This window comes from Phyllobates terribilis, unplaced genomic scaffold, assembly GCF_046119375.1.
Source record: "Phyllobates terribilis strain yellow unplaced genomic scaffold, ASM4611937v1 Scaffold_3__8_contigs__length_932513732, whole genome shotgun sequence".
In the NCBI taxonomy this organism is placed as follows: Eukaryota; Metazoa; Chordata; class Amphibia; order Anura; family Dendrobatidae; genus Phyllobates; species Phyllobates terribilis.
Genome location: NW_027362763.1, coordinates 488,290,420 through 488,316,204, shown reverse-complemented (window position 1 = coordinate 488,316,204; position 25,785 = coordinate 488,290,420). Strand labels below are relative to the sequence as shown.

General features: G+C 44.9%; 1 protein-coding gene across 1 annotated transcript in view; it reads right to left on the bottom strand.

Annotated features, from left to right (window-relative positions):
• Window positions 1–17,689: 17,689 nt before the first annotated feature.
• SLC35F1 (solute carrier family 35 member F1) overlaps window positions 17,690–25,785 on the bottom strand; it is a 687,614-nt gene continuing 679,518 nt past the window's right edge. Inside the window, exon 8 of the mRNA XM_073675924.1 lies at window positions 17,690–23,480. Within this exon, the coding sequence (XP_073532025.1) occupies window positions 23,256–23,480 (225 nt within the window). The 3' untranslated portion in view covers window positions 17,690–23,255. The remainder of the gene's footprint in view (window positions 23,481–25,785) is intronic.

Here is a 25,785-nt window from a genome sequence, read left to right as displayed (position 1 = left end):
TGAATGAGTGCCTTGTATTGCCACATCACTTATCACTGTGAACCATAGAAAAGGCTACAGGATTAAGATTTGTTTTATGCATCATTTGGTAGTTTTATTTCATTACTGCCAAAAGTAACTTACTGGTCTATAGCTCTAAGTATGGCTGAGCTTTGGTTACAATGATTGTAAGATAATTCTAAACATCCAACAGTAATCATGGAATTTTAAATATATCCAATCGGTCATATTATGGTAATGCATCGATTCTCTGTTGTAGATATGTGTAAATTACTGTAAATGTAGTCCTGTGCACTAAAATGCCTCTGTCATTTTTTAATATTTTCTGGCTGGTCATTCATGGCACTGTTCCAGTGCTAGAACATATGTCACTTGGTAATACTTCCTGATTACCAGTAGCTTCCTTACATTGCTGAACATTACCTAAGTATGTAGGCATCCTATCCAATATCTTTATTGTAATTTCTGATAACTGAAGAAAAAATTTGACATTAGTACAATTTATTCCACAGACAAAATGATTATATAGTTGTGTGGTAAATTGTCACATCTCTACCTGGACTTATCCAATGTCTTCTTCTGTCACCATGTGCCATTGGCTTTGACCCGGTTAGTCAACCTCTCTCTGCCAGCTCACTCCACTTCTCTCATAGAGGACGAAACCCAGAGGATCCTGCTGTAGGTCTAGATTACTGTACAAGGGTTAACGGGTAAAGTCCAGTGTTGCTCTGGGACATGCTAAGTAGAATTTGCACAAAGTCTGTCTATGGAAGCCCTATCAAAAGTTGCCAGGTTTCCACATACAGTACAGTTCACCCTTACATAACTATGGACATCTATGAAACATATGAATTGTGTTATGAATCTGGGTGGTGGAGCCTCTGTGCTGCGGTGCAAGGAGGGACCAGAGGGGCGTAACTAGGTATCAACTCGGACTGACCAAGGTCGCACAGCAGCTCAATCGACTCCGTGAACCTGGGAAGGACCGAGCAGAGGGACCAGGTGCTACTCTAGGCCTGTCCTTGTATGAGAGCAGGTGACTCCCACGGGTAACTGGCAGGAGCCTCCGGGGAGGCACGGCAGGTAACAGACAGGAGCCTCCAGGTAGGCTGACTGATAGACACGGCAGGTAACTGGTAGGAGCCTCCAGGTAGGCTGACAGATAGGCACGGCAGGTAACTGGTACGTTATCCGGGTAGGCAGGCAAGCCAGGCCCATAGACAGACTGGTGGGTTTGGATCGTAGGCAGACCGTCTGGCTGGAGAGTACACTTGGCAGGCGGAGACAGGTAGTCAGGCTGGCGGACAGGACTGGTAATCAGGCTGGCGGACAGGACTGGTAATCAGGCTGGCGGACTGGACTGGTAGTCAGGCTGGCGGACAGGACTGGTAATCAGGCTGGCTGACTGGACTGGTAGTCAAGCTGGCAGACTGGACTGGTAGACTAACAGCGGGACCTGAAGGCTGAAGCAGAGTTTAAGACACAAAGCTACAACCTTGCACGGGCACCTCCATTTTGGAGGAGGTGCCTTTCATATGAGGGGTCCTCCGGCCATTGGCCGGGGACTCCTTAGGACGGCGCGCGCGGCCCCTTTAAGAGGGAGGGAGCGAGCACGCGCACACCCTAAGCACAGTGCCCGGGAAGCTGCAAGCGCCGGCAGCAGGAGCGCCGGGGGATGCCGGGCGGGGAGCGCGGCAGTAAGAGGGACAGCGTCTCTGCCTGTCAGGGGGCAGAGACGCCGATACTACAAAGTGTATGAAGCTGACGCGATTTAGTGACATCATCGCTGCTGTTTCTCATCACACACACAAGCTTAATAATGGAACAGGGAGCTGATGGCGCTCTGTTCCATCAGTATGTACACCAGGATGCAGATACCGGTGACATTGAGACACTGAGCAGAGGAGACCTGCATGGTGCAGGACACTACTGTATCCAGCTCTTTGGCTGTCCTGATCCACACTGGAGTAGCCAAAGGGTCTCATGTGGCCAGCAGCCGCACTTTGCTTAGGTCTGGCGTAGACTGTGGATTTAGTTAAGTACATAAATCCTGACAGAAAACCCACAATTTATAAAAATACCATTATGGTCTACCATGATATCTGAAATAGTGCAGTGTGAACTATGTGAGAGTGCGAACTGTGATAGCAGCAGGAGAGCATTAGAACCCTGTAGGTTTTGCCTGGCTGAGCTCAGAGCATGGGCAGATCGGGAGACCCTGTGTGTTCTGAGGGTATCTGCTGTGTGAGACGCTGGAAGGAGAGTCTGAGGAGAACTGTGAGCACTGAACTTCAAGACTCTCTCTACAAGCTTTCCTGTGGGGGTTGTTAACCCCTGGTCCTGGTGAAGCTGTGTCCCTGCTTAAAAATGAGTGCTGAGCTGGGGAAAGCTGTGTGGCTCTTTGGAGTTTTGTGGAAGTCCATTCTGAGTGGACTACAGACTTTGTGCTGAACGAGCCAAGTGTCGAGTGAGAGGGAAAGAGACTGAGGACATTATCTCTGTGACGGAGCGCGTGGTCTGTGGTCTGGAAAACCGTGAGTGACTGTAAGAGGAGAGACGGGGTCCGGTGCCATTCATATTGAGAGGATACTGACAAACCTGGTGAAGAGTTCTTCCCAAACCTTAACCTGAGGCTACAGGACTAAAGTCCCCGGTGTGTGGGCTCGGCATCGGCCGACAAGACAAGGAACCATTGCTGTTTTTGTAAACGTTGCTTTTTATTTGGTGCCAAAGTTTTCCGGGATTAGTTGCAGCCACCACGATTCACAGGCCTGTGATAGATAGTGTTGAGCCACCCCCGTAGTGTTCGAGTTCAGTTCGGTTCGTCGAACACCTTCGAACACCGTTAAAACCAATGGCAGGCAAACAAAAACACATAGAAACACATAGAAAACACCTTCAAAGGTGTCCAAAAGCTGACAAACTGCTCAGAAGACACAACTAACAAATGGAAAAGTGACAAGTACATATAGTCATGCGAAAAGAAAAGAGGTGGAGGAGTAAAAGGAGGGGGAGACACAGATATAGGCATGTCATGCCCTTCTAAAATCAAGAGAGGCTGGAGTAAAAATCTAAAATCAGCCTACCAACACCCAGACGTCGTGACAAGAAAATTAAAAAAATAAATATCTTTAGGTAGAATGGCGGTTCCATTCAGAACACTTTCCTTACAAGACGTAGTGGTATCCCCGTTGTGAGTTGTGCCAAAACCGGAACCCAATACATTCGGACTAATCCACCATTTGTCATATCCAAGGGGCAGGTCAGTAAACGACACCATCGACGCGGAACCAAGTACAGTAGTATATACTGTACATCCTTTGACAAGGCAATCAGGCGGATCAAGAAGTTGGGAAGGGTCACCCTAATGGCCAAAACAGACATTGATGCGGCGTTCCGGTTACTTACTACCTGTGCCTCCGAATAGTGTCCACCTATTGGGCTGCTTCTGGGAAGGAGCATACTATATAGATCGCTGTTTGCCCATGGGGTGCTCCAGATCCTGCTCACTATTTGAGGTGTTTAGTTGCTTCCTCGAATGGGTTGTAATGGACATTTCTAAGGGGGCACATATTATCCATTACCTTGATAACTTCTTATGCCTGGGCCCAAAAGATTTGCCACAGTGTGAATACACGCGGTAGTCCACCTGTGAGAAGGAGAGAGCTGGAGGGAGAGCGGACACCACAGAGCCGAGTGGTTAGATGGAGAACGGAAGAAGGAAAGAGGGCGAGGGAGGTAAGGGAGTACAGTGGAAGGCCGACCTGAGCTCCCCCACGTTCCTGCTGGGCGGGGAACAGCCCTGGGAAGAAAAGCCGCTTGCGCATCCCTTTGAGGTTACGGGCGCGAGCGGGCAGAGGGACTACGCTGGAGTGCGAAGCCGACACGGCCAGTCCGTTCCTGCCCATGCGACCTCCGTGTCGCCGGGTTTGTGCCAGAGCCGCGGTGGACCCTGATGGCCAGCCCCCTCTCCCAATACTGGTGCCTGTCCGCTGGTCGGTTGAGCCCCCCCGCGGTGGGGGGGGAGTAACATCTGCAGAAGAAAGATCATCTTCCAGCCAAACTAAGATGTCTACTTCTTTTCGTGGACAATGTTATACTATCCCTTTCTTACGGACACGCCCATCGCTACAAATTCCAGATGAGGCACAAAAACAGCAGGTGCTTCAATGGATATCAAGTGCTCCTTCAAGTTGGCTCTCCTCCACCTCAACTTCAACATCACAAATACTCCAGTCCTCAGAGGTGTCACCCCAATCGCACTTGCTTCCTCACAGCTCCCAAGTCTCCAGCTGCCCGTCTGAGTATGGGGTAACACAGATGGTTGAGTCTGCAGAGCTGTTTACTCATACTATAGCCTGGGAATCAGAGGTCTGCTCCAGAGCTTCTGTGAATCCAGACGAGGAAATGATCTGCACTGATGCCCAGAATGTTTATGAGTCGGATCCAGGCCCAGATGAAAAAGGTTCTGAGCATAATGTAGACCCTCGTTCCCAAACTGTAACTCCTGTTGGTGGAGACAATCAGGAAGACGATGATGAGACTCAGATACCTGATTGGAGCGACAACTTGACTTTTCGGTCAGGGCAGGAAGAGGTTGGCTCTGAGGACAACGGGTGTGAGAACACACAGGGTGATGATGACGAGGTTGGAGATTCCACTTACTGTGAACCCACAGTCAGCCAGTCGATGAGGTCAGCAGAGGAGGTGGAGGAGGATGCTATTGACGACGAGGTTTGGTTGCGCCTTCCTGGACAGAGACGGAGTACTGGAAGCACGTCAACAACTGCATCCTCAACCACAACTCTGCCTCTGACCACAAGTCGTGGTGGCTCTTCAGGTCGCATGGGCTCTAAGCCTTGCATAGCCTGGGCATTTTTTGAGATCGATAAGGATGACCCAACTCATGTTATCTGTAACATTTGTCACCAAAAGCTAAGTAGGGGCCAAAAAATCCATAGTTTGAGTACTTCATGCATGAACCGTCACATGGATATGATGCATAAGTTACAGTGGGAAGCTCACTGTGCTACAATGCAGCCTAGCGGGCCGGGCCAACCACCGTCTGCCCCATCTTGTGCATCCGCAGCCTCATCATCCTCTGTGACTGGGGGGACAGCAGTCACACATGTTTTTGGATGCAGACCTGCCACCTCTTTACCTGCAACAGCCAGTGTGATTGGCAGGTCGTCAGTTCATTTGGAAGTGGAAACACCTTTGGATCAAGGCAACATAACATGTCCGCCTGCATCTTCCTCACAGACCCGCAGTTTGCCGGGGACACCCTACTCAACCCCGTCTAAACACAACAGCCAGCCCTCGGTCCCTCAGATGTGGACAAGTAAAAGACCATTTCCTCCTAGCCATGATAATGTACAATACAAAGTTATATTGTGGTACCGTGTTAGCCAGAAAAATCGATGTAAATACTTTTATGCCAAAAATGACAGAAGTATTCTTGTGGTTATTGGCTAACCAGAAAAAAAAAATATATATATGCAAGCTTTCAGAGCACAGAGGCTCCTTCTTCAGGCAAGATTACAAATGAATTCATAAGACAAAAGTCACAGCATTTGAGAGATGTTACAAGACATTTGTTCATGAGGTGTAAGTTGTGATGCCTGCTACTGATAAGTTAGGGAGAGCTAATTAGGTTTTTTTTTTGTTGCAAAATGAGAGGCCTTGGTAATGTTTAATTATCTGGAGGTGTGAATTGTGTCCATGTAGTGACTCATAAAGCCAGGTGTTATATTTAGTCCTCTTGTCAGTGAATTGAACATCCTTATAAATTTGAATTCCCAAATTTTTCTTTCTCTGTTGCCCTTGAAGTGACCTTTTAGTATTAAAACTTTTAGATCTTTCATACAGTGTCCCCGGCCAGAGAAATGTTTTCCCACAGGTGTATCCAGTTCATTCTTAATTGTGTGTCTGTGTAAATTCATTCTGGTTTGCAGCCTTTGCATAGTTTCTCCAATATAAACTCCTTCTGGGCATTTTGTACATTATATCATGTACACCACATTGGAGGATGTACATGAAAAGACATCCATGATTTTGTAGTCCTGATTTGTGTTAGGTATGCAGACTGTATTCGATGGTAATATGTGGGTACAAGTTTTGCATTTTTTGTTTTTACATGGGAATGTGCCCGTCACTGATGGTGATGAGAGGACACTTCTGACAAGGAGATTCCTTAAGTTAGGGGGCAATTTGTAGGAGAGAAGTGGTAGTTCTGGGAATATTTCTTTCAGTTTGTGGTCTCTGTGGAATATGGGTTGGAGATCAGCACCAATTTTCCTTAGGATGTTCATGTGGGGGTTGTATGTGACCACAAGAGGTACCCTGTTGTTGTCCTCCCTTTGTCTGTAATTCAGATCCTAGCCATGACAAAGCTAAGAGGTTGAATTTCACCATATGCAAGCTCTTGGCTACAGAAATGCTGCCTTTCCTCCTGGTGGACACAGAGGATTTTCGAGACCTTATGTCCGTCGCAGTGCCCCAGTACCAGATGCCCAGTCGGCACTACTTCTCAAAGAAAGCTGTGCCTGCGCTACACCAGCATGTCGCACACAACATCACCACTTCTTTGAGAAATTCTGTGTGTGACAGGGTGCATTTCACCACAGACACTTGGACGAGTAGGCATGGACAGGGGCGTTACATGTCGCTGACTGGGCACTGGGTAACTATGGTGATAGCAGGACAAGGGGCTGCTGTCCAAGTCTTGCCGTCCCCACGAGTTGTGCGTCAATCCTCTTTATCTAGAAGTTCCTCCACTGCTTCTACCTCCTCAACTTCCTCTCGGTCCTCCACCTGCACCCAAAGCCTGTCTGGTAATGCCACCCGCTTTCTAACTGTGCAAAAGGAATCCTGCACACCTCCTTACTATGCTGGCAGCAGGGCTCAACGGCATCAGGCGGTGTTTACTTTGAAATATCTGGGAAATGTGAGTCACACAGCTGAGGAGTTGTGGTCAGCTCTGGAGACCCAATTTCATGAATGGTTGTCTCCACTGGACTTGCAACCAGGGAAGGCCGTGTGCGACAATGCTGCAATCCTGGGTGCGGCCCTTCGCCGGGGCAATGTCACACACGTGCCTTGTATGGCTCACGTGTTGAACCTGGTTGTCCAGCAATTTTTAGCCCACTATCCCGGAATAGATGGCCTTCTGCAGAGGGCACGGTCGCTGTGTGCTCACTTCCGCCATTCGCATCCCGCAGCTCAGTGACTTACATCTGTACAGAAGTCGTTGGGCCTGCCAGTTCACCGGCTGAAATGCGATGTGCCGACACGGTGGAATTCAACTCTGCACATATTGCAGCGACTGTGGCAGCACCGACAAGCCCAGGTGCAATACGTTCTGACGTATAGTCTGGGCCAACGAGATCCAGAGGTGGGGCAAATCACGCTGCAGGAGTGGTCTCAGATCTGGGACCTATGAAGTTGACTCGCCCCCTGGGCCGTGGCGTACCCGGAGCCGGGCCGGTAGACGCTGGGGGTTGTAGTCACTGTGGCTATGACCCGGTCCGTGACCCAGGGCGGTCAATCCAAGGGTAATTTGTATATATGGGTTTTATAATGTCCGACTACGCCACCTGTGGAGTGCGGCCAAAGGGGCCCGCCGCTGCGGAACAGTCCTCTGAAGCTGGTGGTTTTTCAGCAATGGTATTATTACTCCCCACAGGAAGAGTGTAGCTTCAGGGCAGTGTGGGTGGATGATGGTGGTTGTAGTGCAGCGAGTCAGTAATGAACACAGAGTCCGTGTGATGCAGTCCCAAGATCTTTACTCACAGTTGTTGCAGTCCAGATTACAGGTACCAGAGCTGTGCGTACAGGCCACCCCCAGATAGCTCCGGAGTACTTAGCAGGACCCCCTTCTGTGTGTCCTTTCTCTGGCCTTCTCCCTGCACCTCACACCCAGTGACACTTCTATCCGGTACCCTCAGGCCTTGGCGGGCGACGTGTGTTCCGTCCCCTGGGTCCTATGTGGCTACCTTCTTAGTGAGACTGGTGTGGACTTTGGCCTGCAATACATGAAATGCTGCAGCCTCCGGTTTCTAGTTGAGCCTTGCTGTTTCTCCGCTAGTTGAGGGACCGGTTCCCCTTATCTGGCCTGACCCCTCTACCTCCTGGTAGCAGCGGGCGTACGGGTGGCCTTCTGCACAGCCCGTACCCCTAGGGTCCCTTCAGTTCCTGGAGCCTTCCTGCTCCCACTCCTCTCTTCTCTCCTTCAGTCCTGGGCCTCCCAGGCTAGGCCCACCTCCAGAGCAGAGCTCATGCAGAGCCTCTGCTCCTGTCACTTCTCCTCCTCTGACTGGCTTGCTCTTTCTAAGATGGCTTCCTATTTATACTCTCCCTGTCATGTGCTCCCCTAAGCTGCTTTCTCCATCCACACCCACTACATAGGACCCTCCCACCAGCTAGGGACCTGGGACTGTGCTCTCCCTTAGGAGCAATCTCGCCCTACCCCCACTGCGGGTATGTGTTGGATGCAGGTGTTAGGGTCCCAAGCCATACTCCTTCCTTATCTGAGGGTGAGATACCACACCTCTGGGTGAGATGCAGTACCTCTGTGGTGACTGAACCCTCAGGGGCACCACACACCCTTCTGCACAGTTTTGAAATGGCGAGGGAGATGTTTAGTGCTGACGACGATGCCATTATCAGCATGACTATTCTTGTGATTTACATGCTGGAGCACACGTTAAACAGAATTCAGAGTCAGGTGGTGGGACAAGAGGAGGTGGAGGAAGTAGAGGAGGAGTCTTATGCGGAAGGGATAACATCTCCAAGGTCCAGACGGTCGGCAGCACCAAGGCGGCAGGCATGGGAGGGTGGGGGAGAGGGATTACCCAGGGCGCATGGTAGCAGCCAAACTAGTGAGGAAGGTGCAGGAGCCCAGGAAGAAGTGGAGGACGAATTGATTGAAGACTCATCAGATGAGGGAGACCTTGATCACATTTCTGTTGTGCGAGGTTGGGGGGAGAGGGCAGAGGAAGGAAGCATGATTCTTACCTCGCTACCAACACAACAAGGACTTGATGCACACAACATCCTCCTGGATGTGCAAGACACATGAGTGCCTTCTTGCTGCACTACCTGCAAAATGACCCTCGGATTGTCAGAATTCAAAGTAATTCCGACTCCTGGGTTGCCACACTCTTAGATCCCCGGTACAAAAGTAAATTTGCCGAAATAATTCCTGCCATAGAAAGGGATTCACGCATGCAGGAGTATCTGCAGAGGCTGTTGCAGAATCTTACATGTGCTTTTCCACAAAACACCAGTGGTGCACGTAGTGAATCTCACAGTTCTAACTTGCAAACCGTGGGACTGTCGAGTCTTGATCACTCAAACCGTAACAGTAACACAGTATCTGCTGGTAACAGCAATTTTGTGAAATCGTTTCACCACTTTTTTAGACCATCATTTGCAAGGCCACAGGAGACAAGAAGTCTGACACATAGTCAACGCCTAGAGAGGATGGTACAGGAGTATCTCCAAGTGAACATCGAAGCCAAGACTGTGTCACTGGACCCTTGCTCATTTTGGACTTCCAATCTGGAAAAATGGCTGGAGCTCGTCACTCACGCCTTGGAGATCTTGTCATGCCCTGCAGCCAGCGTTCTCTCTGAACGTGTGTTCAGCGCTGCTGGTGGTGTGCTGACAGATAAGCGCACGCGGCTGTCCACTGAGAATGTAGACAGACTCACGTTCATAAAGATGAACAAATCATGGATCCGCAAGGACTTTTCTACCCCTGTGTCATCCTGGGGAGACTAAAAGCTTGAGGATTTGGTAAAATCATCTCACCAACCGTTTTAAGCAACTCTGGGGCAATTGATGCCACTTAAGTGGTGTCTGTGCCAAAATTTTTGGAAAAAATGGAGACTCTTTTTGGAGTCCCTTTGCTGTGTTTTACGTGACATTGGCATCGTCAATTCCAGGTGGGTTGGGTCGCTCCCCCCCCTTTTAACTGCAAGAAACTACATACACTATGGCTTGGGGTAACACAGATGGTTGAGTCTGAAGAGCTGTTTACTCAGAGGTCTGCTCCAAAGCTTCAGTGTCTGCTAGTCAGCGTAGTAGACCAGCTCTGAAGCAAGCTGCACCGCCTGTGTATCTAATAAGAATTTTCTACTGCATCTAGTTTAGGCAGACTGTGGGGACCCCCAACCAAACCCAGACGCTCAGCCCCCCTACCGCCCCCCTTTCCTTGACAATACAATAATGTAACTCTTACAACTGGATGGGTGAGGATCGGTCACAGCTTTATTAACTCTTTATACTCATTCCATTAGAAAGGCATTTTATTTCTAAAATAATTCAGCTTGTTGCAGCATGCCCTGGGTCTCCACACCGGCAAGTTGGCCAACAAGTGTAACTCTCCAACATGTCCTTTCTATTTCCAGGCCACGGAGGATCCTGCGTACTCGTATGCAGGACTCTTACCCCCATCCATCACTCTTAACGCTTGTTCCACTCCGTCCTGGAGTCCTGACAGGAGTATGTCCAGTCCAATATCCATTAAGTGAACACCGTCGGGCATTATGAGGCCTGCTTTATCTCCCTCCAGTTGTCGGTGTTGTATCACTACACCGCCTCTGTCTCTTCTAAATTTTGCCATCCGAGTATTTATTACCCGCCTTGTCCGTTCGATGGCCGTGATGTCTCGCGCACCTTGCCATACCGCTATCGGCACAATCTCTGACCATACTATAGTTAGTTTTGTGAAAAATTCTCTGAAGCGCTCAGTGTCTAGTTTCATTATTGCCATTAGTTATGCGCTCTTGTGATGACCTAGGTCGTTTCCCCGGGCCTGCATAACTAAGATGACCGGACCTCTTGCCTCTCTCCCTACCTTGATTACCTCCATTAGTACCTGTGGCCATAGCAGGCCTCTAATACCTCTCCAGTTGAAATATGTGTTATGAAATTTGTAATGCACACGCCCGGGCTGAGTGGCCATTTCAAGCCATCACCCGCTAGGTAAGACATCATGAATCCCACCTTAGCCCGATCGGTGGGAAAACAAAGAGGGTAGAACTTGAAGTGTAGCATGCATTGCTCCACAAATGCACGACTCAGTCTTGGATCCCCATAGTACCGTGGTGGATCCGCAGGAACGAGTGCTGATAGATCCATCTGGACGGATGCGTAATTCGCCTGAAACTCAGCTGGTAGCAAAAAAAAAAAAAAAATTTCTTCTAGAAGCACGTATTCGCTGGAAAAAGTCTCAGAGAGCGAAGGCCGTGGGGCTCAACGGGAACCATGGCCTGAGCATGCTGTAATGCACACGCCCGAGCTGAGTGGTGTGTGCGTGTATATGTAGTGCCTGGAGGGACGTAACTAAGTATCCACCCGATCTGACCAGGGTGCACGATGGCATACGACGCCAGTGCACCAAGGAGGAACCGAGCAGAAGGACCAGGTGCTACTCCAGGACAGACCCCGGACACGGCTGTTGACCCACACAGGGGAATACAGGAACAGGCAGGTTAGGCTGGCACACAGACTGCTGGGTATAGGCAGACACGGCTGGTATGCAGACTGGCGGATGCTGGTAAGCACGACTGGTATGCAGGCAGGGAGGTACTGGCAGGTACGACAGGTTGGAGCACTGAGTGGATAGGACCCAGTACAGACTGGGACTCAGGAACAGAACCGCAGACGCGGTGGACAAACAGCAGAGTGAGGCCGCCCAGAGCGGCGAGCAAGAGCAGAACAAGACGAGACCGCCTGGAGCGGTGAGCGAGAGAAGAGCAGGACAAGGCCGCCTGGAGCGGTGAGCGAGAGAGGAGCAGGATGAGACTGCCGAAACAGCGAGCAAAGGATCAGAGCAGAGCGAGACTGCCGGAGCAGCGAGCAAAGGGTCAGAGCAGAGCGAGACTGCCGGAGCAGCGAGCAAAGGGTCAGAGCAGAGCGAGACTGCCAGAGCAGCGAGCAAAGGGTCAGAGCAGAGCGAGACTGCCGGAGCAGCGAGCAAAGGGTCAGAGCAAAGCGAGACTGCCGAAGCAGCGAGCAAAGGGTCAGAGCAGAGAGAGACTACCGGAGCAGCGAGCAAAGGGTCAGAGCAGAGCGAGACTGCCAGAGCAGCGAGCAAAGGGTCAGAGGAGAGCGAGACTGCCGGAGCAGCGAGCAAAGGGTTAGAGCAGAGCGAGACTGCCGGAGCAGCGAGCAAAGGGAGAGCAGAGGGGACAGGGCTCTGTTCACATGGAACAGACTGGAAGGGAAAGGCAGAACCAGGTACACACAGGATACTTGCAATGAAGTAGCGAGAGGGCCACAAACTCACAAACGGGAGTACAGGGACAACGAGTAGGAGTTAGGTACGGGATCAGATTCTGCAGGAAAAGGGAAGGTACGGACATAGAGAAAAACAGGTAACAGGCTAGGAGAGTATTCAGACAAGAACAGACACAGCAGCAAGATACAGGAGCGGGTCTAGGTATGCGGCCCCTAGAAGGCGGAACGAAAAGGCTAGGAGCGTGTTCAGACAGGAACAGGCAAGATACAGGAACGGGTCTAGGTATGCGGCCCCTAGAAGGCAGAAAGAACAGGCTAGGAGCGTGTTCACACTGGCCTGTAAATACAGCCTCCAGGATAGGCAGAAGACAACAGACTAGAAGATAGTTCAGACAGGACACAGTTCAGACACGGGAACTGATACCGCAAGGCAGGAAACATAGACAGGACCTGGCACGTCAGTGACCGAAGCCAACTGACAGAACACAATGCTCAGGCAGGGTTTCTTGGGAGGAGCTGGGTTAAATACCAGGTGACAGACAGCAATAGGCTGAGGACGCATCAGGGGTGTGTCTGCAGCAGGTACAAGAAACAGGAAGTGATCGGGCGCCGCCCTTAAGCAGCAGAAACAGAGGCAAGCAGACAGCATGGAGGGAAGCCAGGCTAGCAGACTGGACTGGAGATCAAGTGCGCGCTCTTGCACAGTGGGAGATGGACCACTATGCCAGGACGCCGCCAGGTTTGTTACAAAACTCTAATTTCCTCCTGCCTGGGCGGACTTTCGCCCTTTTTTCTGCCCAATATATATGCGAGTGGCCTATCACCCACACTGTTGGCTTAGCGTCACCTGTAAAAGAAACAAACCACGTTAGGATAACAAGTCCTGTCTTATGTATCTCGCCAAACACGTGGATCGCCATCTCCCTATCCTCTGAACTTCCGTTTCTGACAGACCTGATCTTGCTGCTTCCGTGGCCGCGCCTATGCTGAATGAGTGTGTCCCGTAATCTTTGGGGTGGTTCCCTGCTGATGTTATGCATTTATTAAATATAGCTTGGAACTGGTATCTTGATAATGGCGTTCCATCAATGTGTAATAGGAAGAAATTACTTTGTGATCTGATGGTTATATATGTTTTTACTATTGTTACCCGACTCAGCGTACCGTTTGTGGGTTGTAGAAGTACCCAAGTGCCCCTGCCCGCTGGAACCGTTTTCGATTGGCGTATACGTAGACGTATTGCATTATTGGCTATGACTACGTCCTGGTGTAATAAGCCTCCACTGGTGGTAATTTTGGATTGAGGGACTAATTCGCATATGCATAGCGCTCCGAAGAAGGCGATCGCAAATGCAGTAGACAGTAGTGTTGCTTCAAATTGTGAGTGTCATGTTAATGGTGTTAGGGATATGATGTGAGAAATCAGTTTTAGTGACACGGGACGGGACGTCTACACTCCTGACTTGGCTGACCCCTTTTCCACCCTTTTATGGATTGTCTGATGATGAATCTCTTTGTCACATCTCCCCAATTCAGTAGTTGGAAGTGAAATGCTACTCTGGTCAGACACCGCTGCGCTGACGCCCCTGATATGCCCCTCATCATTAGCTGGTGGAGAAATTCTATGGTGGCTTGTAATCTGGCTTGTTCACGTTGGTCAACCCGTCTGCCTGCTACTAGTCGTGTCCACTCTTCCCATGCCTTACCGTATGCTTGCCATGTCGACGGGGCAACTGACGCTCTGATTAATGGCATCAACTATTCGCCACTAGATCCCATAGGGAGGGTGGGCAACTGTTGCCCGATGGGTGGGCGTTGGGGAGGAGCTCTGTGAAAATCTGCCAATTGAATTGTGATAAAGCGTTAGCAGCAGATTTAGACCCCTCAGCATCGTGGCTAGCGCGGACCCATGCATTGTGTTTTAGGCACAGGAATGCTAGCCGGCGTAGACGGGAGAGACGATGATGCCACCTTATTAATGCAGTGCTCTAGGCTAGTGTTTTTTGTTATGAAGCGTATATTTTTGTTAGCCAGGAGCGCACCCCATATTTCTATTGCTACCACTATTGGGAAGAAAAATTTTTTTACGGGCTAGATGCAGCTAAAAATTATTATTAATTTCAAAGCAGGTGGAGCTTGGTATAGATGGCCTAATACAATGAGTACCACACACTGCTACTATGCCCAAAATTATTTTCCAGGCAAGATGCAGCTAAAAATTATTAGTAATTTGAAAGCTGGTGGAGCTTAGTATAGATGGTCTAATAGAATGAGTACCACACACAGCTAATATGCCCAAAATTAGTTTACAGGCAAGATGCAGCTAAAAAATATTTTGAATTTGCAACCTGGTGGAGGTTAGTATAGATGGACTAATAGAACAAGTCCCACACACTGCTAGGAGCCGAAATAATTTTTCAGAGCTAGATGCAGAAAAAAATTATATTGAATTTGCAACCTGATGGAGGTTAGTATAGATGGACTAATAGAACAAGTCCCACACACTGCTACAAGCCGAAATAGTTTTTCAGAGCTAGATGCAGAAATTTTTTTTATTGAATTTGCAGCCTGGTGGAGGTTAGCATAGATGGACTAATAGAACAAGTCCCACACACTGCTAGAAGGCGAAATAGTTTTTCAGAGCTAGATGCAGAAAAAAATTATATTGAATTTGCAACCTGATGGAGGTTAGTATAGATGGAATAATAGAAAAAGTCCCACACACTGCTAGAAACCGAAATATTTTTTCAGAGCTAGATGCAGAAAAAAATTATATTGAATTTGCAACCTGATGGAGGTTTGTATAGATGGACTAATAGAACAAGTCCCACACACTGCTAGAAGCCGAAATAGTTTTTCAGAGCTAGATGCAGAAAAAAATTATATTGAATTTTCAACCTGATGGAGGTCAGTATAGATGGACTAATAGAATGATGCTATGCCCAAAAGGTTTTACTTCACTAGGTGCAGTAAAAAAATTGTATTCTATACACAGGTGGTGTAGCTTGCAACACAGATAGGCTTCTCCACTGACTAACACACACTGCAAGAGGACAAAAAGGATTAGCTTTGCTAGATTTAGCCAAAAGCTGTGAAAAAAACTTGCACAGCACTGGCACAGACCTGCCTGGCAAAAACTGATAGGAACTGATGTAACCTAGTCCTGAAAAGGACTCCAATTACAATTAGTCTTTACTCCCACAATCTATCTATTTAAGAGCACAGACCTGCCTGATAAAAGTCGTAGGAAATGATGTAACCTAGTCCTTAAAAGGACTGCAATCACAACTATTCCCTACTCCCAAGCTATCTGTAGATTTGTGCGAAAATTGGCTTGAAATTAACAAGGTATAGCGCACACAGCGACAGCGGTGCCGTCTAACACGCAGCTGCAGCAGTGAGAAAATGGTGGCGACGGGGAAAATGGCTTGGTCTTATAGGGCAAGGACATGTGACATACACTGCCAATGACACATGCCCTTGCTTGTGTGAAAAAAGCAGTTCGCTCCGTGTGTGCGCTGCTGATAGGCTGACAGATTGCACCTCCCCACTGCAAATGCGGGAAAGAGAAAAAAAAATGGAGATCTTCATTGTTCCTGCAGAGATCCATCCCCTGCCCCTCCCCCCGCCCCGCTGTACACTCAAACTGCTTATTAACATTAATTTTCATCATTACTGAGAAAAAATCCAGTTATTATTTTGGTGCACGAACAGTTATCGAACATAACCTCGAACAGCCGAATTTTTCTCAAATTGTTCGTGTTCGCCGAACGGCTAGAACACCGCCCAAAACAGCTCGAATTTGAAATTGGCGAACAGTTCGAGTCGAACACCGCTCATCTCTAGTGATAGACTACATCTGAGGTTAACGGTATCGTAACTTTAAAATACCCGGGTATCCTTATAATAGCTTTATAAGAGCAATTGGTATAGTTTCATGCATTGTTATTGTTAATAGTGGTAGGATTATACTCAATGTACCATCTCAGGGGGTCCCTATAGACCACCCTCACTAGATTGACACAGTGTTTAGGTAAAATTGTTCCAGATTTAGTATAATTCTCATAAACTGGAAACCTTGAGATTAGCAGATTGATTTCAGCTTTTGCTGTTTGTGTGTAGTTAGTAGAGACAGTGTCCCAGGTAGAACCTGAGACTGATTCATTCAATACTGAATTTTAGCCTAATCCCTGTTTTAGTAAAGAAAGTGTTGTTTATTTCTGTCTCTGTCTCAGTTTGTGACTCACTGGATCTCTCTCGGACCTCCGGTCATTACACACTACATATGCTTTACCTTCAGTGGTGTAACTTGAAGCTCGTGTGCCCCATCTATTACAGGTCCTGAATAGTATCAGTATTCTTATATGGGTCAAAAAGACCTTTTGAGCTCCCCTAAAGCCCAGGGCTTTGGTTATACTGCAGTCCCAGCACCAAGTATAGTTACATGCCTGCTTACCTTGCTGTGTGCCCACTATGCATTTTTTAAGCGTTTCCGCAGCGGCAATTCCGCTGCAGAAACGCTTAAAAAATACTTGGTAGATGATAATCCGCATGTGCTTTGCTCATGCTGCGGAAATTTCCGCTGTGGATTATCATTGCGGAAAAATCCGCAGCACTACCAATTATTTTGTGTAAACGCGGCGTTTTCGCCACCATTGACTTGCATTGGAACGCATGGAATCCGCATCAGTGGAGACAAGGACACCGGGGGCCATCAAAAAATAAGTATATATTTATTTTTTTATTTTTTACCATTCTTTACGGTCACACTATATAAATCCATGCCTGTTGCATGGATTTATATAGTGTGACCAAGTTGTCAAGCACTTTCCAAGTGATGCTAAAATCTCTTGGAAAGCGCTTGACAACCCGCATGTGGAAATGCATGTGAAGAACGCTTCACTTCCGCTTGTCCCTGGCAGGAAAAACGCATGTAAAATCCGCATGTACTATCCGCATGTACAATCCGCATGGACAATCCACATGTACAATCCGCATGTACAATCCACATGTACAATCCGCATGTACAATCCGCATGTACAATCCGCATGTACAATCCGCATGTACAATCCGCATGTACAATCCACATGTGTTTTCTGCCAGGGAGATGCAGAAACGCTCAGGAAAAATCCGGAACATTTCTGCATCATGGGCACATAGCCTTACAGATCTTTTAAACTTGGTAAGTATGGTGATAGGGCACTAATATTCCAATGTGAGTGTGATAGATATATTCTGTAATTGGGCTTTTAACTGTTTTCTTTCGCCTAAATGTATTTTCTGTGCATCATATTACATGTAAAAATAAAAAGACTATTTATAAGATTGTTTTATGCGGCCATTCATTAGTAAAGCAGCAACACTTCTAATGATTTGAAATAATTGTCAATTCAAATGCAGAAGAGGACTTCCTTGGGCCCTCGGTAATGAACAAAACGATCCATTCTTCATAAAGTGTTTATTATAATTTTATAACAATTTACAGGCATTACATTGCCACAGTCAGTCCATTTAGGTGCATGCAAATATCAAAAACAGAGAAGGGTTTGTTTTATTAATGCAGGACCTGTATGGTTCTCTTTTTTTGTTCAGATTTTTACATTACGCCAAAGGGTGTGTGCTTTTTGTTCTCAAGACCATCCTTTTGGCAATTATTGGGTAGATTTCCATAACAAAGATTTAAAAATAAAAATAATACAAACAGCATTGAACAGGACTTTAAAACATTACATGACATGGGTAATATGTCCAAAAATTCATCCATTTGCAATTATGATAAAAGACATTATTTACTGCAAAAGCTTGGTCTCCCAAATTGTCACTGCCCATTATGAACATTGTTCTCAATTAAGATATTCATAAGCTTCTTTAGCAATTTGAGTGTTTGATAACTATGATTAGCTAAGGATTAATTCACACTGTGTTTGATGGATATGTTCAGAGGGACCATTTGAAATGGTCACTCTGATGTATGGATAGCCGTAACACACTGTATGCCTATTACAACCAGTCTGTACCTGACTGCAATGGGAAGAGATTTTTATTGTTGTATACATTTGTATTGAAATGGAATTGAATGTCCATTTCAGTACATTGGAGGCTGCAAGATCCCAACATATTACGGGCAAACATATGCCAAGTGGACATCTGCTTGGAATAACTTTGCCTGATTAACTCTATGGCAACATCCATATTTATGTTGGGACAGTTTCCCGGCGTGTTTTCCAACAGTTCACCATAAACATAGTTTGCATCATGCCAAACCTAGACAACAGAAAAATAAAAATTCATAGCTGTGGTATGAATTGAGAAGGAAAAACTTAAAAAGTTAAATAAGATTTGTTCCCTAATGAGTGGACCCATGGAAGTTCGGGTGCTGGTACACGACCCGAACTTTATTCCAAAGTTTGGTTCCGGTACCAGAACTGTACCTGAACTTGAACCTGGACCCCATTGAAAAACATGGAGACCCGAACTTTTGAGCTGGAAATTTTTCTCTCTCTCTCTGTAACGGACTTTCCCCAGAACTCTAAACATTGGAATGGACTCAGAGAAGTCATTGTTCGGCTCATCTCTACTGCTGCTACCTTTACAATAAAGTGGTCGGCCACTTTATCTTTATATTAACAAATGTGTTGGGTTCCTGATTCTGTGGCTGTTATAAATAAACCAGTATTATCGGTTCTTCTCCTGTACTTGGCAGTGCTGCCTTCCTTGTAATTATCTAGCACTCCTCTTCCTAACATGGCTTCCTATAGAGGGGCATGTCAGGTCACATATCCTCCATCAGCGGCTATCTTCTGCACCGGAGAGATGTGCAGTCTGTGACACTAGTGAGCAGGTGGCACCTTACAAAGGAGAGCATAAGAGACTTAGTAAGTACCACAGTAATGTCTCCCAAAATATTTGTTATAATAGAGATAAAAATAAAGTGTCCAGTCCCTTTAAAGGGAAGCTATCATCACTAAATGACCTGTTGTTTAAATCAAGTCTTTGTTACATTTATTTAAAAAAAAATGTTGCCAATGTTATTTTTTCTTCCATATCACAATTTTTATTTATAAAAAAAAATAGTAATCTGGAAATTCTGGCACTGGACATTGTTACTATTTTAGACTCACACTTCCTATCCTTTAAGGAAGTTTTCAGTTAGGCTCTATATCATCCCTGGCAGGATTACAATGACTTGTAACAGCTGATTACACATGGTCCACCATACACAATAGGCACAAAAGATAGTCTATATACACATATTATTTCCTAAAACAGTAATGTAGAGTCTAAAAAAGCCTAAGTGGTCAGTGTGAAAATGACAAGATTACTATTTAGTCAGTAGGTCATGTTCAGATAATAGCTTCCCTTGAAGAGCATGTTATTTTATGTATCATCAATACCCCAAATCACCTACCAATAGATAGATGCACTGGTTCTGTATTTTTCTCCCTATTGACCAATATTGAATTCTCAATTTATATACACAGCAGCAGATTTGTTGCAAAAAATGTCTGAGATTGTCTCATTTCTAGGGCTTCCAAAAAATCCATGTGCTGGCAAAATAGCCCCATTCGGTAAAATGAAACTGTTTTTCAGCTGCAGAAATTCCTACAACAGATCTGTTGCATTTTATATACCCTATATAAATTGGTGTTCCGTAATATTCTACTGGCACATGTTTATAGTGGTATTCTAAATCAAGATGCTTACAATCCACATCAGCGTGGGGTATGACTGATCTCAGATATATTACCTATTATGTGGGTATGTGAGAAATGTCTGCTGGAACGAATTGCTGCATGTCCTGAACTGGACTCGAACTTCACAGATGTGATTGGTGACATGATAAGTTTGGTTTTTGAATACGTTTTGATACTGTCAAGCTGAAAAGAAAGTATATTTTTAGTTGAAATTAAAATTATTGTGGGAGTAAAAAACAGCTGCAGACTTATGCTGTGCAGGGACTGTAATTTTGAGTTTGTTAATACTGAAATGTGTGACTTTTCGAGATTGTGTGTTCTCTTTCTGCAATGCTCCACGCTGTGATGATGCTGTTCATGTTTATGGTATGTCCCAAGTAAAACAGCTCATTCTCCCATAATGTCTGACAATTCTGCTGAAAGCTAGAATTCTGCAACATGTATTTTTTTTTTAGGAAAAACGAGCAGAGGATCCAGCGAAAAACAGCTTGCACTATAAAACTTAGCTTTTATTTAGCGGTTAAAAAAGGCTAAATAGACCATGATTAAGACTTGGTGTCGAAACGCTTAGGTCTTAACCTCTGTAATTGCACACTAGCTAAAGTGTTTGGAGCACATTTTTTAACCGCTGAATAAAAGCTAAGTTTTATACTGGAAGCCGTTTTTCGCTGGGTCCTTTGTTGGTTTTTCCTGGTTTCTTTCAGCTGCTCTCTGGCGAGGCAATGAATGCTCCTGCAAGGTGAGCGGACAATATTCTTCTTTTTGCACATGTATTTTTTTTATTACAAATAGACGTAGTGCATAAAAATAAATATAATTGATGATTTAGAGCCCGTTTCACCATATGCACACTATACAGTTATGGTTAGGAAGAGTTATTCATACATCAGTTGCACCGGAGGCTGGAAATGCAATTTTCAATATATATGGACAAATGCATTGCTGGCATTGGTGTAATTTTTTTAGACTTGCTTTACAAGTGTAATAGCATCCATCAATGTTGTGAAAGTGTGGCACATCTGCACCATAGCTGTATACTTCCATGGTTAGATCATTGATAATGGTAAATTTTGCAGCATTTGGAGCTATGCCAGCTTAACATTACTTTTTGAATGATGTTACCAGGTTGAACACTCCCGGCACACAGTCTGAATCCCAAGGCCATAAATTGCCATATGGAACAACGTAAACAATACCCAATACAGAATGTGTGCGAAATGTGAAGATGGGCACAATGCTGTGCCATGAATAGAACTGGAAAGCACAACATAAAGCATATGCACTATACTGTAGATTGATACAAAAAGTATACATTAAAATCATTTCATCCGAAGTAAAAAAAAAAAAAGGAACACAACATCTTACATGGGTTGTTGCAACTAAATACCTAATTCCAAGTATAATAAGCAATTTGGCATAATAAAAATAAATACCAATACTGTAGTTAGAAAGAGTCCCTTCCCTTAGGGGAGGCAGTAACAGTCTTGGTGTGAGCTACGATACGCATGGATCCTTGGTAAAACACTGCAGCCTGGACAATATGTGAGCTGGTAGACGCATTGGGTAGAATGAGAAGTAGGAGTCATGTAATCAGGGAGATATTGCTATCCATAAATTTTATAAATCTTTCGTACTAGCAAGCAGAGAACTGTGGTCAAATGTCATAACCTTTGCATTGCAATATTGTCGCCTCATAAAGTATTCTACTTGTCCTTTATACAATCTCTGACCCTGTATATATTTTGCGCACAATGCAATTTTTGTATGTGTGGTGAGTCTAACTGCGTAGCACTGGCAAAGATCAAAATTTAATCTATATATTTTTTTTGTTATCCCTGAGTTTGGCCTGGTAGCGTTTACATGTCCGTATTGCTCCTTGATAATAAAAAGACATGTCTGTGCTGCAAAAGTAGGCACAGCATCCACTCTCTCAATTTCTGAGGCTGTCTGGATTGACTCGTAATTTAAGCCGGTGTATATGTTTTCCCAATTTTAATATTCAGGATTTTTATATCAGCCAATAGCTATGTATTCTGTTTTTATTTATTGCTTAGACAAGAACATTTTGGGGACCTTAGGGCAAAAATTGTACAAATTTCTCATGACAATTGGTGGATAGAATTAAAAAATGCTATGTCGACTTTTACTGCCATTTTTATTATACCAGTGTATTCAGCATACAGTAATAAAGAAGCAAATGTGAAAATTTGCTATTATTTTGTTTCTACAGCTATTATGCTGATTCCATGGTAACAGACAACAAACAAACCATGTAGTCCGATCCTGAAATCATATTCCCGAACTGTCCTCTAGCTCTTGTTAATTTAGTAAATGTATGTAGGGAACAGATAAAAGGGTATATTTAATTACGGGTATTTTAAGGAGATATTGGGAATTGTAGGGTATGCTGAATATTATTCCATGCCATAGAAAATTACAGAAAATATTTATATTATTTTGCATTCCTATGACCATCTGTAATGTGTTGCTAAAATCATGTACTTGAATTACAATAGTTTGAACGTTTGAGAGAGATTGAACTATATTGTAGTGAAAACTGATCTAACCTGCTTGTGATAGTAGCGAAATAATGAGCATATTAGAATGTGCTTATATAGGTTATTTGTGATTATTTATGGCACTGGAGAAGTTGTAGCACATTATATTGATCGGTAGCACTTAGGTTCCACAGGACAAAACCATTAGCTGCTTTAGGATATTCAGTTAAAGCATGAAAAATTAGAATACTATTTATCTGGCAAATGGACGGTAAAAAAGACGTACAAACCTAATGTATTATAAAAGTTCTGCCGGAAACTTATTTTGCTACCGACAGTCTGGGTGATTGCCTGGGCTAAAGAGCGGAGGCAGCTGGCAGTGAACCAGTAGGAATGTCATTCGTTATACTCAAGTCACTTTAATTAAGCAACCACAGTTGGGTAAGAAAGGGAACGTTCTGTGAAAACTACATGATGTAAATTGTACTAAAATAAAAATCTTGGCAATATATCACATGAAGACATGTGTAAAAGTAAACATTGAGGTAATATAACCTTTTACAACATTTTTTTCTACCCCCTAAGAGATTACACACTCATGAATAAATAGTGCTGTCATATCTATGACTCCAGGTGTTCCCGCGCCTGTTGGTGTTGGACATTTCTTGCATCCCTTCAAAACCCTTTTCATGTTCCTGCTGTCAAGTCCCTTCATGTAAATGTATCTGGCAAATGCCTTTTCTCTATGCACAATACAGAGATTATGGACATACAGATGTCACTGAGACCTCAGCGGGTAAAAAAACAAATGCTTGATTTAGGCAACTCTAACGCGTGGCTCCTCTTCTGTCTCTTGGCCTAGGCTTGTGTATGTCACTGAAGGCTCCATCTGTGCACTAGAGGGCAGTTCTACTACAGGTCCTGATGGATTGCGGAATTGCTTGTAGACCCTAGGATCCTGGGCCACGTAAGTTGTGGTGGAGAAGTAGAGCACCAGTCCAACCAGAATTGTGCCGAGGGACAGGAGATAAAGTCCTGAAAACTGAGCAGAAGAAGAGACTATTATTTTAAGAACATGATAGCAGATTAAATTATGATTTTTTGAAAGAATTTGAGATATAAAAATGTCAACAGGAATTTCCTACTTCGTTCTAAAACTAATGGGCCTGATTTATCAAGACCGGTGTTGTTCGTGCTGGTCTTGATGAGGGGGCATGCTAGGATCAGGGTGCTCCTGATTCATGAAGAGGTGAACGCCTGGAGCGTCTAACGAGTGGCATGCTCTTCTCTGTGTTACGTCAGAAGTCTAACTCCAGTTGGGAACTGAAGTGAGATCTCTGGTATACAGAACACTACAGCTCATCATGACTTAGACAGGCTGTGGCGTTCTGCCCCATCCCGCCTGAGCTCTGCCCATTTTGGCGGAGCTGATAGAAACTGGCGTGTAGACCAAAATTTGCAAAATTTAGACACAACTCCGAGTTGGAAATAAATGTTGCACCTTTTCAACGCTTTTGCAGAATTCTAGCGTGAGAGCTTTGATGAATCAGGCCCAATATGTTGTTTTAGACAACAATCGACCTGTTTCACGTGCAAATTTTCAATAATAAACCCCACACGTGTGGTTGTGATTTTTGTAAGAGGTTTTTTATGCTCATACCAGGTAGTTTCGTTGCACAAATTTCTGTAATTGAAAAAAAAACCTGTTCTATACATTTGAAAGGCTTTCTTCTAGCAGAATATGTGAGGAATAGTACGGGGCTGTGATATTATATAAGGCCTATGAGACCATACTGTACCTTCTTCTGATTTCATCATAAAAACGCTCATTGGATACCATATTATGCCTAAGGTACAGTAATGTATCTATCTGTAATACAGTGCTGTATCATGCGGCAACTCACAAAGTGCCTACTTTTTAGTTCAAAGCCTTCTCCCTATTAAATCCCGTCTGCTAAGTGTATAAGACCTAAAATTCTTTTATGTATGTGGAGCTAGCAACTGAAAATTATGTGAACTAATGTAATGTGACTAAAAAAAATGTTGTTGGATAGTTAATAAGTCCCTGGGATTTTTTATACAATACGGCTCTATAAAATAGTATATGTAGAGGTAGTAAGGCATCCATCAAAACTGCATAATTGTTTGGGAAATTGCCTAAGTTTTGCAAATGTGGTTTTTGGCTGTGCGCCTTATACAAGTGATACACAAGGCTTCAATATGTTATACTTGTATATATACTTCTTATACTTGTATAAGGTGCACAACTAAAAAATGCATGGCAAAACTATCCCCCCCCGATTATCACTACCTCCCCCAATCTTGATGAGGGGATGGTTGGAGTCAGCGGTGCTGACTGATTAATTAAGAGGCACAAGCTGAAAGGTCTGAAATGTGACATGCGACTCCATCTGCCTCACAACAAATCTCACTCCTGTCCCTGGTAAGGTCACCAGCCCCGTCCCTCCCCTGTTCCACCCCCAGCTAAGCCCATTTTGGTGACGCTGATCAAACTGGCTCAGATACCAATAGTCAAAACATTTTTGTGCAACCTCATGTTGGGCAAAAATTTAGCAACTTTTCAAAGGGTTTTCTGCCAGCATGAACACGTTTATGAATTAGTACCTATGTGTAAAAAAAAAACAACCCATTCCGATGAATGAATCTGATTTTCAATTGCAGAAATTTCTGCAATAATTCTGCCACATGCACTATGATTGACACTTCCATATGTTGTAGTTATTCGCATGGTCCATGGTTTCACGCCTCTTGCCATTCTGTCTCAACAGTATATAATAGTGTTCTTCATTTTCTATGATCATGGGTGTGTGTAACACCCAGGAACCATTTTAATGCATGGCGATTTAGAGAGCTGTACATTCCTTAGGGCTAGCATTTGTTCCCTTTCACATATTTCCTCTAGAACCAGCATCAAGTTTTGGTATTCACACGTGGGCAGACACTTAACACAGGTAATCAATCATTTTTCTGTTTATTGGTTTATTACCATTTGTAGATAATATATGAAGGTATACTATTCATATTGTTGTTTACATCTGACAAAGCTGCATTAGGTGGCCGCGTAATTTGTCATTTTTTTCTGCTTACACAGCCCTGGGGTCCTCTTCCCCTTACTGTAAGTATTGGATAGTTTTCTTTTATGTTGGAATCTCATTGGATAACTAATTTATTTTAATTGTTGACCTTATTTTTTAATTTTATTTTGCCACTTTGTGTTGCACTTTTTTCATTTATCTGATATGGTGATTCTTTATTGCATGTCTGAGAGAGGAGTCCTTATATTATATGGAACAGGTCCTGTGTCTTTCCCTCTAAATATTATATTG